This window comes from Oncorhynchus tshawytscha, linkage group LG07 (assembly GCF_018296145.1).
Source record: "Oncorhynchus tshawytscha isolate Ot180627B linkage group LG07, Otsh_v2.0, whole genome shotgun sequence".
Lineage (NCBI taxonomy): Eukaryota > Metazoa > Chordata > Actinopteri > Salmoniformes > Salmonidae > Oncorhynchus > Oncorhynchus tshawytscha.
The window spans coordinates 7895251-7913418 of NC_056435.1; the positions used below are offsets into that span (position 1 = coordinate 7895251).

The 18168-nt window shown below is 45.5% G+C and overlaps 1 protein-coding gene across 6 annotated transcripts in view; it reads right to left on the reverse strand.

Annotated features, from left to right (window-relative positions):
• LOC112255162 (nck-associated protein 5) overlaps window positions 1-18168 on the reverse strand; it is a 175752-nt gene that overhangs the window by 87464 nt on the left and 70120 nt on the right. For all 6 annotated transcript variants that reach the window (XR_006083685.1, XM_042323988.1, XM_042323989.1 and 3 more), the window contains one exon: window positions 5817-5880. Coding sequence is in view for 5 of the 6 variants with exons in the window: in XM_042323988.1 (XP_042179922.1) it covers window positions 5817-5880 (64 nt within the window). In the remaining variant the exon portion in view is untranslated. The remainder of the gene's footprint in view (window positions 1-5816; window positions 5881-18168) is intronic.

Below are 18168 nucleotides of genomic sequence, written 5' to 3' on the forward strand. Positions count from 1 at the left end.
GTAACCTGTCTGCACGGATGTTCTTCCCTCGCTGTCCAGTAGATGGCCTTCTCTTCCCAAAAAAAACACATCTGTCAAGGCCCATACACACAAAGTGTCTCAGAGTAGGAGTGCTGATCTAGGATCAAGTCCTCCTTGTCCATATAATCGTATTCATTATGATCTAAAAGGGAAAACTGATCCTAGAACAATAATGAATCGGTTACTTTTGTCACATTTAATGTCTCCTTTACTCTTATCAGTCATATAACCTGTCAGATGAGATGCATTATGGTCCTGCTGACTCCTCAAGGTTTGGAGAGTGGCTCTGCCTAGGGATTGTAGCTGGGTATTCAGGATTAACTTTGAACTCAATGGGATTATCATGCTATTACCTGGGAAGGTAGGGCGGGGAAATAAGCAAGGCCAGTGATTTCATCCAAATATTACTACAGATTTGTTCGGTGAAGAGTGAAACATTGGACTACCTAGTCAGTTGCACAACTGAATACATTCAACCAAACTGTGTCTTCCGCATTTAACCCAACCCCTGTGAAACAAGGCACGGGATTTGGAGCTGGGTGTATGCATACGATCCATCATTATCAAAATATATACATATGGTATAAACATAGAATCATAACTTCAAATCATGTCTCTGTCATAATATACAGCATATGTAACTGGGCTTGATTGCTCCATGCTACAGTAACCCAGTTGCACTCGACACAGTCCTAGCATGGCTGTGTAATTCTACAGCATTGTGTTGTCATTTATTCATAAGGGACAGACAGACAGGGTTCTCAGTAGTGAATTACTGGACCTTCCGTAACCCCCTGATACCCCTCCATGACCCGGAGGAGATTTTAAATTAATTAGAGACGACTGTGTCTCTCAAGGCCACATTGTGCGCCAGCTGCAGTCTGTGCAATGTTATCAGTGAATGTGTGTGTGTGTGTGTGTGTGTGTGTGTGTGTGTGTGTGTAGGGGTCAGGAAAGAGAGGGTAGTGTGTGTGCCCCTCTCTCACTCAATAATCTCTTCATTACACAGTGCACCTCAGTATGAGGCTGGGAGGCCTCGCTGCATCAAAGGTCTGGAGAATATCTCCTTGGCCCAGTACTGCAACACAAACATCAGGGACACAAAGCCCTGTGCAGTTTCCTCCTCCTTCATCAATAATACATGCAGTTTACTGTCTGCCTGTCTGCCTGCCAGGCTGGCAGTATATTGACCAGCCTGGATTCTGCTGGAAGAAGAGTAACAAGGGGATTTGTCTGACTGGCAAACTGTAGGCTAAACAATGTGTGTTCACTACAATACAGAATACAGGTATTTACATGCTATTATGACAACAACAACAACCAAATGCTTTAAAAAGTAGCATGTCATGTAGCATGTAATGTAGCATGTCATCATGTAGCATGTCATGTCGCATGTCATCATGTGGCATATCATGTAGCATGTCATGTAGCATGTTTGCCTGAAGTGCCTTTACTCTCTTAGCCTAATTGCACTGAAATAATACATTTTCTAAATAACAATTTAATTTCAGGTAGGTTCTTAGTAGTAGCTCTGCCCTTGGTACATTGAGCAGAGAACAATTACCATAAAATCCATATTTAAATTGCAATATCAAATATGATTATATTCTTGAACATGGCCATTTGCTAAAATAATACTTATCTTCAAAATACAGAGGATGGTGTAAACTGAAACTCATGCTATTCCCTAAAAATCACTGCCCCACAGGTCCCTGGGGAGTCCATAAATTCAATTATCATGCAGGGCAAACCATTATGTTAGAGCCTGGCTATTGCTCTCACGTAGGCAGCCACTCCGGATGTACAGTATACACAAACCCCGGGATATGGTAAACCGTATGAGTGGCCCATTTATCATTGCCAAGGGACCCACACCCTGTCCATCCACACAGAGAAAGAGAAAGAGAGAGATAGAAAGAAAAAGAGAGAGAGAAAAAAAGAGAGGCACACACACACACAGAAATGTAAGGCACACACACATGCGCACACGCAGAAACGTAAGCACACACACACCCCAACCCCCCACCCCACCACACGTGCTCCGTCCAGAGACTGCCGGCTCTGTGGAGATGCGATTTAAGCTTGGCTGTCACCCCTCGTCACCCATCTCAATGAGTGAAACCACTATGGGAGAGAGGGATCCCAGTGATGGTCCCCATAGTGGTTTCGCACATTGAGATGGGTGACGAGGGGTGACAGCCATCACTGGGATCCCTCTCTCCCGGCACATGGCTGATAAGCCCCAATCTGTAGAGACAGCACCTGAGTTCCCAGCGGTCCCCAGTCCCTCACCAGTGACAAAGATCCTCCAAACAGCTGTCAAAGGCATCTCCATGCTGTCTCCACACAGACCTCAGTCCACCACACAGACTTCAACCATAGACATACAAGGAATATACTATAGAATGGAAGTAGGCTATTATACTAGCACAATTCTAGAATATAAGTAATGCTATTTCTATTGCTTCAACTCACTATGCAATCCCTTTCTCTCTTTCCCCACTAATGGAGAGCTTATAGCTAGAATGCATAGGCACACTTTCTTGGTTCATCATCCATTTGGCCTACTGTACTGTGTGTTTGTCCAGATCTCTTTTAAGACTCAGATTTGTAACAGTACCCCGTTTAAGTGCATTTTCCCCCATGAATTACCATGAATTACCACTGGTGCATTTGGATCCTTTGGAGTAAATGAGACTGCTGAATAGCCTCGAATGCGATGCTGATGAGAGAATGTTTCAATCCCTTTCGCTTGAGTTTCATTCAAGCGTGAGCGAATCGCATGCAGTAATCAAGGAAGGAGAAATAAAGTGTGTGTGAGTGTGTGTGTGTGTGTGTGTGTGTGTGTGTAGACTTGCACGTGTGTGAATGTGTCTGTGCATGCAAGCTGTACGCATCTACACTTCATGATGGGTCTATTAAGCTGTGATACCATGGTGTGCCTCGGGAAAAAAAAGTGTGTTTCACACAAAGTGCAGCGTTTATTTTCCCACGTTGTTTAGACAGCCGCTTCCAGTGGTCATAATCTCAGCCGCAGCACCTAGCGACCTCAGAAGCCACACATTTTTTTTTTTACTTCTCTCTCTCTCCCCCCCCTCCCTCCCTCCCTCCCTCCCTCCCTCCCTCCCTCCCTCCCTCCCTCCCTCCCCCCCGCCCTCCCTCCCTCCCTCCCTCCTTCCCCTGCCAGCCAGCCAAGCCCAAATACTCCTCTCTCTCTCTCTGGGCTGGCTTCGATGTGAAGAATTCCAGAATTCTGAATTCCAGGGGAAACCCACAGCAGTGACTGGTACTGAATGAGAGGGTTTGACTGGAGAAAGACAGGCCACGCTTGTTGGAGTGACTGGGCCTGTGTTCTGCCTTCTCTGAGCATAAACACGACCAGTTACCAGAGCTCATCATCAAATACCTTGTGGGGGATCCAGTGTTTTTCTTCCTGGCTGAGTTTGAACGGAAGGTGGCTGGGTGGGGCTGGCTGATTAAACACCCCGCAGGGCTTAAGATAATGTTTAAGCAGTACACAGCACTTTCAAGGCCTGGCAGGTATGGCTATAACAACATCTCCTTATAACCAATAAACCAATGCATATAAGTCATGTCTATCATATACTCAGACTCAGTATCTTAACCACAATTCTCATTTAGAAGACCAGGGGCCATATCTATCAAGTGTCTCTGAGTAGGAGTGCTGATTTGAATAGGGTTACATGGACAGGGTGAGAAACTGATCCTAGATCACCACTCCTACTCTGAGACACTTGATGCATATGTATTGCTTTTTTACAAACTCCTGCAGTTTAAGTTCTGATAGCAAACGTTAAATGCCCAATGAAGAATGATACAGAAGTCTAAGACCCATGTCATTGGCAGTTGCCATGGTTTTGCGCAACTGTACCCCCCAATTTAAAACACTGGCTAAAGTTAAGACTTGTTACTCAGTTGTATTAACATCAAGTGTTGTATTACAAAATCAAAATCCGCCACAGAGCAGAGAGCATAACTAGTTAAAGAGGAGGGTCAGAGATGCACACTTCAAAGTCTACAGCATTTAATCTGTCGTCTTCTGGAGGCTGTGTGTGTGTCTGTGTTGGTATCTGTATATCATTAATTGTCTGTGTGTGTGAGGAGGTTACTCTCTATTTCACCTTGCCATCACATTAACAATTATCTCCCTGATGCAGCCCTCTTGTGTGATTTCTATTAAAGACCCTAAAGACCATGCCTGAGCTCCCAGCGGAGAGGAGCATCTCCTAGGCATGTGTGTGTGAGAGGAGGGATAATCCCAATTTCAAAATGGAGCTCAGAAAGACACACACACACACCCCACATTCTTCTTTTACCACTCCCTTCCCCTCCTCCTGTCTGGCATAGATAACTCATCCCTCCTCCACCCCCCTTTCCTCACAAACACACCCGGAGTTGTAATTAGCATGGCATCCACTCTCATGACTCGAAGAAGCAGTAGTCAGAGAAAGCCTCGCACAGCCAGGCAGTAGATATTTCCCTCCTAGCTCTTCACTAAGGTCAGAGGCTAATCAGTCTCTTAGTCTGACTGACTGACTACAGGACGAGGTGCTGACACACAGAGTTTCCCAATGGAGCCTGAGATAAGAGCTATGTGGGAACTTCCTTCTCTTGTGCTGGGACTGTATGGGATTTGCTACAGTGGGCCTCAACAGCAAGAGCCTGCACTGTGTTAAGACACATGTGACTCTGATTGCATGGTCACGTCTGACCTTGCAGACAGCTACAGCACGCCTCAGGAACCGCAATGCAGAAATCAATACACTGGGTAGGTCGTTCTTCACAGTCACGAACTAACATCCGAGTCTTTTCCAAAGACTCCATGGTAAACATCACCGTCTCAGTGGGGTGCTTCCAGGAAACATTTCTCTTACCATCGACATCGTCATTTAGCGGATGTTTTTATCCAGAGCAACTTACAGCAATAAGTGCATACATTTTCATACTGGTCCCATGTGGGAATCAAACCCACAACCCTGGCAGTGCAAGCACCATGCTCTACCAACTGAGCCATACAGGACCATCTATACAAAGAAGGCTATGTACAGTATGCGGCCATTGTCATGATGCGTATGCTTGCCACTCTATACAGTATATAGTGTTGTTCATATCCATGTCTGTTCGACTGTATTTTAATGTTACGAGCCCAGGCTGTTAACTCGGTATTCTCAGGCGGACTTCTAAAATGCTGGAACTCGAGACCACTACCACCATGAAAAAGCATTGTAGATATGGTGATCCTAGAGTATGTGAATCTTAAGGCTGCTTTAGGATTGCTGCCATAGCGCTCTTTTGTGAAGCTATTTCGGGCTTTACTGCAGTTCTAAACAGCTGAGTCCAAGGCCTGGCTGTCGCTCTAGAGACCGTGGTCAGCTGGTATCTGCTCTGTCACACTGTCAGTCCACTCACTGCGAACCCTACCTCACGCCCTCTGCGTCAGCACGACTGGCTCCCTGGTCTGCTTTCCCCTTGTTATACAACCGCTCTGTGTGTGCGTGTGTGTTTAAGCGCTGCATTTGACGTCATCCCTGAAATCTGCAGCACTAACGAGCCATAATATGGGTTGATAATACCATGGCGATGGGAGCAAGACCTAGAATTGCCACCCGGAATAGTGCTGCAAGACCCAACATAAATATATGTTTTTGGTTGAGGAAAGTTAGCAGTGCAGTGACCTTGGTCGATGACCGAGCAGGACTGGCATGCCTACAACTGTGGGATGTGGGTTTAAGACTGATAATGTGTGTGTGTGTAAGACAGAGCATCAACAGTACCATTGTTCCTTCGCTTTTGCTTCGTGCGACTTCCCTCTGCAGGCGAGCCACGGCCAGTTTCTCCCTAGAGAGAGAGAGAGAGAGAGTGAGAGAGAGAGCGAGAGAGAGAGAGCGAGAGAGAGAGAGAGAGAGAGAGAGAGAGAGAGAGAGAGAGAGAGAGAGAGAGAGAGAGAGAGAGAGAGAGAGAGAGAGAGAGAGAGAGAGAGAGAGAGAGAGAGAGAGAGAGAGAAAACAAGTGAATAGCTGATCGTTTTTCATTGGGACACAGTCAGGCAGGCCTGCCACCTCTCTCTGTCAGTGCTCCACGCACTGTGTTCTGCCAAACAACTAGCTAACAGCACTGTGGTTTACCAACACGTCAACAAACAGAAAGGGTATAGGGGACAGCAACTAGACACTACACACTAAACAGAGACACACTAGCCTTGACAAAAATTGCACACAAAAAGCACGAAAAGCATTCCACTTTGACAACCATAAACATCCACTCAGTTATAGAGATACAGTGTCTAGCGTTCGATTTCTATGAAAACTGTAGAACAGACAAGCCCCCCAATCTCACGCGAGCTCAATCATTTTGCTAATGAGAGAAAGTGGCACACTCATGTGCTGGCACTGATAACGATGGCCTCTTTAGAGCTTTTCCCAAGGTATCACTGCCTGACTGACTAACAGTTCTCTCGGCCAGGCATGCCTTCCATATTAATTAACAACATACTGTAACATGTTTGAAAGCTACAGACAAGAGGAATTGTCCTGCTGCGGTTTCAATGCCAGCCAGCCACCATCATATTGCTACCCCACAAAACAACGCTTAGTATTCCATATTACTGTAGCTACCTGTCTGGAAGCAACAGACAACTCCTTTAGGCCAGGCATACCTTCCATATTAGCAACATATCCAAAGGCAAGAAACAAGAAGAGGTACTGTAATGCTGTGGTTTCATTGCCCACCAGCCACCATTGTTAGCCTACAAAATAACTCTTAGGATTAGAAATAGGGCAATTTCACGGCATCGGAATTGCGCTGAGACTCCAACAATGAGTTTCTTCTTTGACTCACCTGGGGAAAGTCCTGTATTAAAAAGACTACCAAGGTAGTAGCTATAGTAGATGAATATGGATATAGTAGATGAATATGGATATAGTAGATTAATATGGATGTTGAAGTCCCCATTGAATTAGTAGTTTGTAGGACAATACTCTCCAGCGCAAAACAAGAAAGTTCTGGTTTGTTTGTCATCCAACTGCAGTGTGTGAGGAAAAGGAAAGAGAGACAAATTCAATTACGCAAAGTCTTGGCACTGATTGATAAACAGTGATGCAGTGAATCCGACCTGAAGTTGATGCAGTGAATCTGAGTGTAAATTGACCTGCCCTATTAAAACACACACACAAGCAAACAAACGTGCACACACACAGTATCGTGACTGAGCTGTGAGAAATCTGTGCCCATGTGATCCTACACACTACACCTGAAACACACGGCAACACACTCACACTCCAGTTGCGCAGTCCTATTAGTAACCATTCCAGTTACTGCGTGTGTGTGTGTGTGTGTGTGTGTGTGTGTGTGTGTGTGTGTGTGTGTGTGCTGTGTCACCTTGTGAGAAACTCCTGAACTTGTGTAACTCGTCACCACGTCTACACTGTTTTCCTAACTGGCAACTCATCACATACCCTGCTGCTACTGTTTATTATCTCTCCTGTTGCCTAGTAACCTTACCCCTACCCATATACATATCTACCTCAATGACCTCGTACCCCTGCACATGGACTCGGTACTGGTACCCCGTGTATATAGCCAAGTTATCGTTACTCATTGTGTATTTATTCCTTTGTGCTGTTATCTTTTTATCACTCATATCTTTTCTCTCTCCGCATTGTAGGGAAGTAAGCATTTTCCTGGTAATCTACACCTGTTGTTTATTAGGCAAGCCTTTGTTAGGTCTGCGAGCTAGACATGTAAGGGGTTAAGTTTCAGGCCACTTATTCACAGACATGCTACAGGGGGCAGGAAACTTGAACTGCGCCCGTTGAGAAAACCACTGCCAAAAATAAAGCCATTTTTATATTCTGTGTAAAACATAATTACAGTAATTGGTACATTTTTAACAGGCAGTCAAAACAGTACCTCAACATGGCAACATTTGACTCCAAGTTCAGCCCTGAGAATGTGGAGGGGTGGTATTTGAATAGGATCATGTAAGTAAGGGGTGGAAAAAGACCGCCAGAGTAATAGACAACCCATTAGGCATATTTGATCCCGACATCATGTGGCATCTGCATTCCAACCACCACCAAGTTAGCCCATTCTGCTGATCTGTTTCTCTGGGAACGGCTAGGCTAGCCTGTCCATGACCAGCTGTGTAAACCTACCTCTCAAAAGAGACACAGAACGAGAGTCCGTCCTTAAAGCTATAATGACAAACATTCCAGATATCAGAACTCATTCTCCTTGAGCTGTGATGATGGTTATAAATAAATAAGGCTGTGTTCCAATATGTCGCACAAGCATGCAGTACCACTTACTAGAATGTATTGGGCATGTGTTTTAATTAAATGGTATAGTACTACGGAATTGGAACATGGCCAATATGTGTTTTGCAATACTCTGATCCCATGTTTGATCGAACACAGGCGGAAAGGAAGCATGCTGTATGCTCAGACTGCTAGCTGTCCACAGTTGACCATGTGTTTGGGAACCTTTTCATCTCCATATTTAATTGAAACCCCAGCTGCATCCAAACCCTCCTCCCTTCATCCCTGCTTTTCCCCCCCCTGCTCTTTGAACACGGTTAAGGGGCTTCGGGAGCGAGTGCATTCCAACGGCAGCGAAGGGCAGACAGATCGGGGTTGGCACCTCGCTGGCCTCCAGCAGTTCCCAGTGACCTGGAATCACCTGGCACTGCCCGCACCAGTGCTCAGTCTGTGCCCACAGTCTGCCCACAATAAATCCACCACGAGCAGTTGGGGCAGTGGAGAGCAGGAACGCAGCCTGACTAGCTCCACGCTTCAGTGAAGCAGGCCCAACCACCTAACACCCCCCGCAGACGCCCCACTGCTTCCCACGCCTCGCACAAGCTGCTGCTGCGAAGGGCAACGGGCCAAGGACCAGGGAGGGCCAAGCTCTGCCCCCAGGCTGACACCACGGGCAGGGCTGGGACAAGGGAGGGCCCCCAACCATCTCATATCCCACATGCCATCTCATCGCTCGCCCTATAGGGCTAGGGGTACTTTTGGCAATATGTACTGACAGTATGAACGTTATGCCAAAAAACTACATTTGATTGGTTACTGCAGGATATGGGATGAGAACTATACTGAAACCTTATTAATCAGGGTCCATATGCTTCTGAACATCTAGTTCTGACCCAGGATCAGCTGTCAGTTGTCCACCCACCCACACAATACTGTATTGGTCTTTTCCTCATTGGGATGTTGTTATTCGTGCATCATCACAACAACATCATCTTCCTTTAGGTTTCATATGACAGCCTAGAATGTGCCAAGGCGAGGAGAGGAAAGGGGTGTGTATGAACAAATCAGCCCTGTTTCCCCATACATGCTCCCACATTCTCCAGGCTAACCAATCTTCCCCATCTCCAGATTGTTTTCGTCGTCACGCGGAGACAAAGGAGCGCGCGGTCGGAGCATACGCGCCTGCAAAGACATGATCTGGCGAGGGGCGGGAGGATCAATCATTCTCCGGGAGATGTTATTTGCCAACCTGAGCTGACACGTTCGCCCCCCAGACACGCTTTGAACTGCATTGTGGGAGGCAGCTCGTTTTGTTGCGTTTTTTCTTTCATCCTTATGATTGTTCCATTGTCAACCATTGTCCCTTGTGTGAGGTTGTCTGGTTTAAGTCTATTTTGTCAAGTCTAAGTTTGCCTGATGAGGAAAAAAGTTATCCTTACTCATAATGCTTAGGGTTACTCTGTATACCAAACTATACATTCATACACTGGCAAGCCAAACCTACCTCTCTGTCCTATCAAAACCATTGTTACATATGCAGTAGCGTTGTGGCAATGAGAAAATGACATAATGTGGCAGGTAGCCTAGCGTTAGCCCAGGTAGCCTAGGTAGCCAGCCTAGAGCACTGGGCCAGTAACCGTAAGGTTCAAATACCCAGGCAGACAAGGTGGAAACCTGTCAATGTGCCATGGAGCAAGGCACTTAACCCTAATTTGCTGCAGGGATGCCATACTACTATGGATTACCCTGTAAAACAACATATTTCACTGCTGTGACAATAAGACATTGTCCATGGATATACAAAAAAGTACTTAGTCAGCCACCAATTGTGCAAGTTCTCCCACTTAAAAAGATGAGAGAGGCCTGTAATGTTCGTCATAGGTACACTTCAACTATGACAGACAAAATGAGAAGAAAAAAAAATCCAGAAAATCACATTGTAGGATTTTTAATGAATTTATTTGCAAATTATGGTGGAAAATAAGTATTTAGTCACCTACAAACAAGCAAGATTTCTGGCTCTCATAGACCTGTAACTTCTTCTTTAAGGGGCTCCTCTGTCCTCCACTCATTACCTGTATTTATGGCACCTGTTTGAACTTGTTATCAGTATAAAAGACACCTGTCCACAACCTCAAACAGTCACACTCCAAACTCCACTATGGCCAAGACCAAAGAGCTGTCAAAGGACACCAGAAACAAAATTGTAGACCTGCACCAGGCTGGGAAGACTGAATCTGCAATAGGTAAGCAGCTTGGTTTGAAGAAATCAACTGTGGGAGCAAATATTAGGAAATGGAAGACATACAAGACCACTGATAATCTCCCTCAATCTGGGGCTCCATGCAAGATCTCACCCCGTGGGGTCAACATGATCACAAGAACGGTGAGCAAAAATCCCAGAACCACACGGGGGGACCTAGTGAATGACCTGCAGAGAGCTGGGACCAAAGTAACAAAGCCTACCATCAGCAACACACTACACAGGACTCAAATCCTGCAGTGCCAGACATGTCCCCCTGCTTAAGCCAGTACATGTCCAGGCCCGTCTGAAGTTTGCTAGAGAGCATTTGGATGATCCAGAAGAAGATTGGGAGAATGTCATATGGTCAGATGAAACCAAAATATAACTTTTTGGTAAAAACTGAACTCGTCGTGTTTGGAGGACAAAGAATGCTGAGTTGCATCCAAAGAACACCATACCTACTGTGAAGCATGGGGGTGGAAACATCATGCTTTGGGGCTGTTTTTCTGTAAAGGGACCAGGACGACTGATCCGTGTAAAGGAAAGAATGAATGGGGCCATGTATCGTGAGATTTTGAGTGAAAACTTCATTCCATCAGCAAGGGCATTGAAGATGAAACGTGGCTGGGTCTTTCAGCATGACAATGATCCCAAACACACTGCCCGGGCAATGAATGAGTGGCTTCGTAAGAAGCATTTCAAGGTCCTGGAGTGGCCTAGCCAGTCTCCAGATCTCAACCCCATAGAAAATCTTTGGAGGGAGTTGAAAGTCCATGTTGCCCAGCAACAGCCCCAAAACATCACTGCTCTAGAGGAGATCGGCATGTAGGAATGGGCCAAAATACCAGCAACAGTGTGTGGAAACCTTGTGAAGACTTACAGAAAACGTTTGACCTCTGTCATTGCCAACAAAGGGTATATAACAAAGTATTGAGATAAACTTTTGTTATTGACCAAATACTTATTTTCCACCATAATTTGCAAATAAATTCATAAATAATCCTACAATGTGATTTTCTGGATTTATTTTACTAATTTTGTCTGTCATAGTTTAAGTGTACCTATGACGAACATTACAGGCCTCTCTCATCTTTTTAAGTGGGAGAACTTGCACAATTGGTGGCTGACTAAATACTTTTTTGCCCCACTGTATGCTACAAATAGTCATGCCTGGGAAGAATTTGGCTAAAACAGGAAATCGACCTCACCATCCACTACATAATAATGAAAACTCTTCTTCAGCAACATCAGCTCTCACAGTCTATACTCTAAACACACCACTCTGGGAAAAGGATGCCTGAATAAAATAGATCCTCCAATAGTGTTAATACAAGGCTTACATAAGCAAACGGAACATCTAAACCATGACATTATCTCAATCTGAGTAAACCGCAAATGTACACAGAGTGAAGTGGATGGGAAGCATAAATGTTTGGATGATGATGAGTCCCCATGCATTTATGTATTTGCCCTGGCTAGCTCCACGCTGAGTTTTAACTCTGCAGATGAACAAATTTGGTGTGTGTGTGTGTGCGCACGTGTGACTAAACATGCATCCGTGTGTGTTTGGAAAGACCTTGCCGGTTGGCTCTCTTTTTGGCCATTTCCTTAATCCGTCTATCCCACGGTTATGCAACCCTCTCTGTGATTCCAATGCCATATCTCCCTCCAGGGAGCGTCAGGCCAATGAGTTTGTTCAGGCGCTTATTAAGTTGTAGCATCCATTAGAAAGCAATAATGGCTAATGTCCCTTTGTGTGTGTGTGCATGTGCATGTGTGTGTGTGTGCGTGTGTGTGTGTGCGTGTGTGTGCGTGTGCGTGCGTGTGCGTGCGTGTGTATGCACATGCATCTACACACATGTATGTTATGCAGTTACAGCTATGTCACTAGAAAACTTTCCCCCTTAGCACTGAGATGCAGAGGGAGGCTTCTACACCTACCACCCACATCTGAGGGTTTCTGACCTCTGGTACCCTGTCCAGACCTGGGCTACACGGGAGAGCAGCGGGAGGCTGGAGCCATATGTTATCACCTCACACACACCAATGAAATGAGGAGGTCAGCGGGCCAATGAGTGTTACCACAACCGCATGTGTCAATAATGGAAGACATGAAACATGATGAGGTTTCTTTGGAAACACACAAAGAACGCAAAAGCGTTGTTTTGGATAAGAATGGCTCCATCTTTTAAAACATTATAATGCTTTATAAATTATGGAAAGCCTTGATAGAGAACAGCCAGTGAACGAACCATGAACCTTTCCACACAATTAAGAAAACCAAAGGATCTTTAGCTCATATTACTCGTCAACGATCAGTAACAGTCACATAAACCACGAATCCTCTGTCCAATGACAGCTATGGCGAATTTAGCTCTGAAGCCTTTGTGTCTGACATGGTTTAGAACGTTCCTAGCGAGCAAGGATCCCCCCGTCTCTCTAAACGTTTTCTCATTGGGCATGTCACGGCTGACCTCGATTGTTTCTAAACCACATCAGCCACAGTCAGACGCATTCCACCTCAGACGGAACGAAACACTCCGACAGAACAGATGTACTCTGAAATGGCCTCTGATGCCCCGCCATCACAAGACAGTTCACAGACAGAATGTTCACAAGACAGTTCACAGACAGGATGCAAACAGTCGGCTCGGGCACGGTGAATGGAGATTGTGAATCATCGGTCACAAACCACTGCAGGTGTTCAGTGTTGGAACCAGACGCAAACGTGCACGAATGCGCACGTGACTGTGTGTACATGCACACACGTATGCATGCATGCACACAAACATACACACTATAGGGCACTTTCACCATCTATATCAAACCACACAAGCTTTTCATGCGCTCTGCAGCAGGCCCTTCAAATGCACTGACTGCCTCTCAATATGGGGGGACTCACTCTTAAGCCTCACACACATACACACACACACACACACACACACACACACACATACCCCATTATGGCTGTTTACTGCTGACTCATCCAGGCTAGTTTTAAAGGCCACCCCTGGTCCCTTTTTACTCATTGTGAATGGGAAGCCATCGACCATCGTTTCAGAGGCAGCGCAAACACTGTCCCCTTTTACAGCAGCAGACAAACAAGTCATTCCTCTAGAATAGACACAAAGGTACGGGTCAACACTGGATCTCGTTCTCTCAAGGGTCTCCGGTCTCCCCGACGAGGCCATTACAACGTGTTAGCTATGTCACACACTGACACACACATACCGATGTGGACACACACACACACACACATCTATGTCTCTATGTAAGAGAGCACCAGGTACCAGCAGCCAATCCAAGTCTGACCCCACAGAGCCATATAAAAAGTAAAGAAACGGCAAGTGGATGAGGTCTGCTTGTTTCTCCCACAATTATCCTGTGATTTACGATTGGGATAGAGGGGAGATGAAGTTTGTTGACATTCCCCAGGCTCGGGTTAACCTCAATCTGAAGCCATGTGACTCAAAGTGCTGATTTAGGATCAGCTACGCATTTTATGTCACAATGAATAAGATGACATTGACAGGGGGAACCAGATCCTACATCAGCACTCCAACTGAGAGGCCTGATAAAGACGCTCCAGTTCATTCCCAACAAACGTCATAAATAGTTTTGTTTCCGAAAAGGGCTTTAAAACGTGTGAGAAGGTCAATCGAGATGTTACTAGAATGGTTTGACACCTGTCCTTGGTTAAGAATCATGATGGAGGCTTATGTTTCTAGGTTTTAACAATAAAGAAAGGATTTTCTTCAAAATGTCACACATCCTGTCGTCTTCTCCATCCACGCACCTTTTGGTTGGACTGTGAGGTTGCAACTGTATACCGTTAACATTGTAGCTTTTTCTCATCACATCTTTGTGGGATAAAGTATGAAGCTTTGATGGCAACAAAACAAAAAACTCTCAAATGACGGCAGACACATCAATCTTCTCATAAATAGTTTGCATGTGAAAGTTATGACCCAGTTACTGCTGAAAACACACTGCTTAAAACTAGTCTTAAAGTCTTAAAACTAAATCCAATCTGGGGTGTTTCCAAATAACTTTTATGTCCACCGGTTTTATCTCTTAAACTTAATCCTTAGTGGACACATGTATCAAAGGGATAGATGCCAACACAATTAAAGATTAAGGTTATATTTAAAGAGGCACACAACAACTAGAGTTCTACAAGCCTGTGTTCCAAGAATCTGTCATTGCATAAAGGCTCTGATGAGAAATATAATCCATGGCTTTATTTTGTGGGCCAAACCTGATTGGCAAACTTTGCAATTCAGCAGTTAGCGACTGGAATAATGTCCTGCTAACATTTTCACCTTGGAGAACTCCCATAGAGCGAACCCAGCCATTTTAAACCACAGGAATGTGGCATTTTAATGGCATAATTTAACAGGGTAATATTGTACTTTGTCTCTAAAGGCAAAGGAGTAATCAGATTCCACCAACACCATCCATTGACAGTTACCACATAAAACCCTTTTATTGCCTATAAATGGTGTTGGGGTATTAACTTTTAATGTTGCTTTTGAGTAGGACACTAGATTCAGAAGGCCGTCAGCCACAACATGACAAGGATTTAACAGTCTTTCACATTTGAAATATGTCTTTCACATTTGAAACTATGTTGGCAATCGAAAACAAGCAGAGTCGCTGCAACTATAGAACAAATGCATTCATATAGCCTACACAGCTGCCAAGCTGAAATCTTGCTAATCTCAAAATGACTGAGCTATCCATCAGAGACAAGGCATTTGCCTTGCCCCATTTTCAACAGGGAAACTTAGACAGACTCAGACCGAAACAGGCTCATACTGGCTTGTCCCAAGTCGGGGAGCCCTCCAAAGACCTCTGCTGTTTTTAGAGTTTCCCACGTGCTGTTCTTAGCAAGATAAATGTGTAGCGGGACTATGGGAGGAATGCATTCACTGCTGCTCCTAATTGATGTGAGTGGTCGTCAGCAGCAGTACAGACTGTCTAAACAGAGCCAAAGGTTAGAGAGGGGAGAGGAACTCAGGCCTCACACTCAGGCCTCACACTCAGGTCTCACACTCAGGTCTCACACTCAGGTCTCACACTCAGGCCTCACACATCATTACTGCTTTATGGGCGCCTCTGGGTCTCCCTACTGTGTGTGTGTGTGTGTGTGTGTGTGTGTGTGTGTGTGTGTGTGTGCGTGCGTGCGTGCATTCTTGTTCATGCTCATTTAAGTGTGTGTTTGCATGTGTGCGAGTGTGTCCAACTCCAGTGCTGGACACCACAGAGCTGGAGATAGACTGGCCTCTGGGGAATTGGGTCCTCTTCCCAAATGAAACAAGTCTGGCTGCAAATGAGGTGGAAATGCTCCCATGCTGGGACACACTGGGGCTGGCCATTGAACAGGAGAACATTCCTCAGTAATTCATTTTGACCTGAACCCAATAGGCTAGCTGGGTCGATGAATGGAAGAGAGGAAGGAGGGGAGAGAGGGGGAGGAGAGAGAAGAGAGGGGGAGGAGAGGGAAGAGAGGGAGAGAGAGGGAAGAGAGGGAGAGGGAAGAGAGGGAGGAGGGAAGAGAGGGAGGGAGAGAAGAGAGGGAGGGAGAGAAGAGAGGGAGAGAGGGAGGGGGGAGAGAAGAGAGGGAGGGAGAGAAGAGAGGGAGGGAGAGAAGAGAGGGAGGGAGGAGAGAGAGAGAGAGAGAGAGAGAGAGAGAGAGAGAGAGAGAAAGAGAGAGGGAAGAGAGAGGGAAGAGAGAGAGAAGATAGTGAGAAGAGAGAGAAAGAGAGGACTAAAAGCATCATATTTGATGAGGGGATGGCAGTAACCAGTTGTGATCCCTGTATGCTTACTGGCAGTGGCTTGTCTGTCAACAATCTGACTGTCCATGTAGACATTTGGATTACATGCAAAGTGGTTGGCAGGACATTGTGAGTGGATAATATGTTGTGCCACCATACCACTGGTTGGACTGGCATGACAAGGTTTACAGTACTTCCACTAAAAGATCAACTTTCAACATTCATATGGTTTCATCTGAAAGTATACTCTTAGTGGGATTATAACAAATAGGACATTTACACAACCAATCCAGTGACTCCACAATACATTTCTCACACAACAACACACTTAAAAACTGGCTCCATACACCGTAGATCACAAAGTACAGTTAATGACGTACGTTTACATCTGTACGGGAGTAGAATGGGAGGAAAAAAGATCATGTCACTCAGAAAATGTTTTCATTCATCCATCGCGGGGACACATGCAGCATGACGCTTTAATTCCATCAAATCACATCTTCTACTTCGCAATCCTCTTAAACTAATCCCCAGGTATGTTTCACAGGACGCTGGCCTCAAACTGTACAGCACCAGCAACGCATCTGCCCAGTGTGAACACTTTCACTTGGCCAGAAGCTGGCCCAGGCTGCCTGTAAAGTATCACTGCCTTGGGGGCAACTTACCCTGAACCATATAGCATTATAGTGAATCATTATTGGCAATCATAGCCTCCCTTGTGATTAAAAAAATATGTTGTTAAAGAATAACAGAGTAAAACTGCAATGCTATTACATAGTCTAACCGCAACGCAAGTGTGTTTGTTTGAGACAGAATAACACAGTTTGACAGGAGAAAATAAACCAACAAACATGTTGTCATCTCCTCAGGTCCTGTGTTGTCATGTTGATGTGTTTCTGTCGCCTCGTTGTTTAATCACCAGGACAGAAATAGGAGTCGTCGCTCAAGTCAGTGCTGTTTGAGTGACAGCTAAGGTTTCTGTTGATAAGGGCGTGCATGCAGTACAGTTATCCCGTATACGGTGACTGCTGTGGGGCTGGCACATGTAGCTAGCTAGCTCTCCCCTCACCAGTCATGGAGGAATAGGGGTAGTGGTCTACGGGAGCCCCACCTCCATCCACAACGCAGGCACACACACACACACACACACGCACACACACACACACACACACACACTGGGGGAGAGCCAGGGGCACCCAAGCCAAAGCAGTAATGATGTGCACACACACAGTCCCAGCAAGGGAGCACAATCCATACCCCACTACTGCTGTTTCTATGGCAGGATTAGACTCACTGCTGGGGGAAACATACTAATCTTTAATATGGCTTAGAGGGGACGAAATACATTCCAACACACACACACACCTCCCAGACTAGCTTGTTGTACCTCTCCGTGAACGATTGGGCACATATTCCCTCCGTTATCAATCAATCAGAATTAAAGCCTCCTTACAGGGCCGGCCCCTGTGCCGTTGCCACTAGCAACAGGGCACACAATTGCTTTCCTTTTCCCTGCACTGGCTAATAAAGGGATCCTGCAAATCAGGATCATCTCCTGTAAGTAGCCTCATTCCTGAAATAAGAAATGTAGCTAACGTTAGGCTACACGCTCATCGGGACCAGTTGGACAAACATAGCTCACAGCAAGCTGACCCTGATTTAAAGAGGCACAACCGGTCTAATATGGCAACGCTACAATCAACGACACGTACGCAGCAAGGGCGCAAGTACACTGTATTTAACTTTGCGGCTCCTTGCGACTTAAAGGACACATCTGGCTGAAATTCACGGCAACATGAAATGACAACAGGAAGAAAACACAACACCTTTAAGCCCAACATAATAA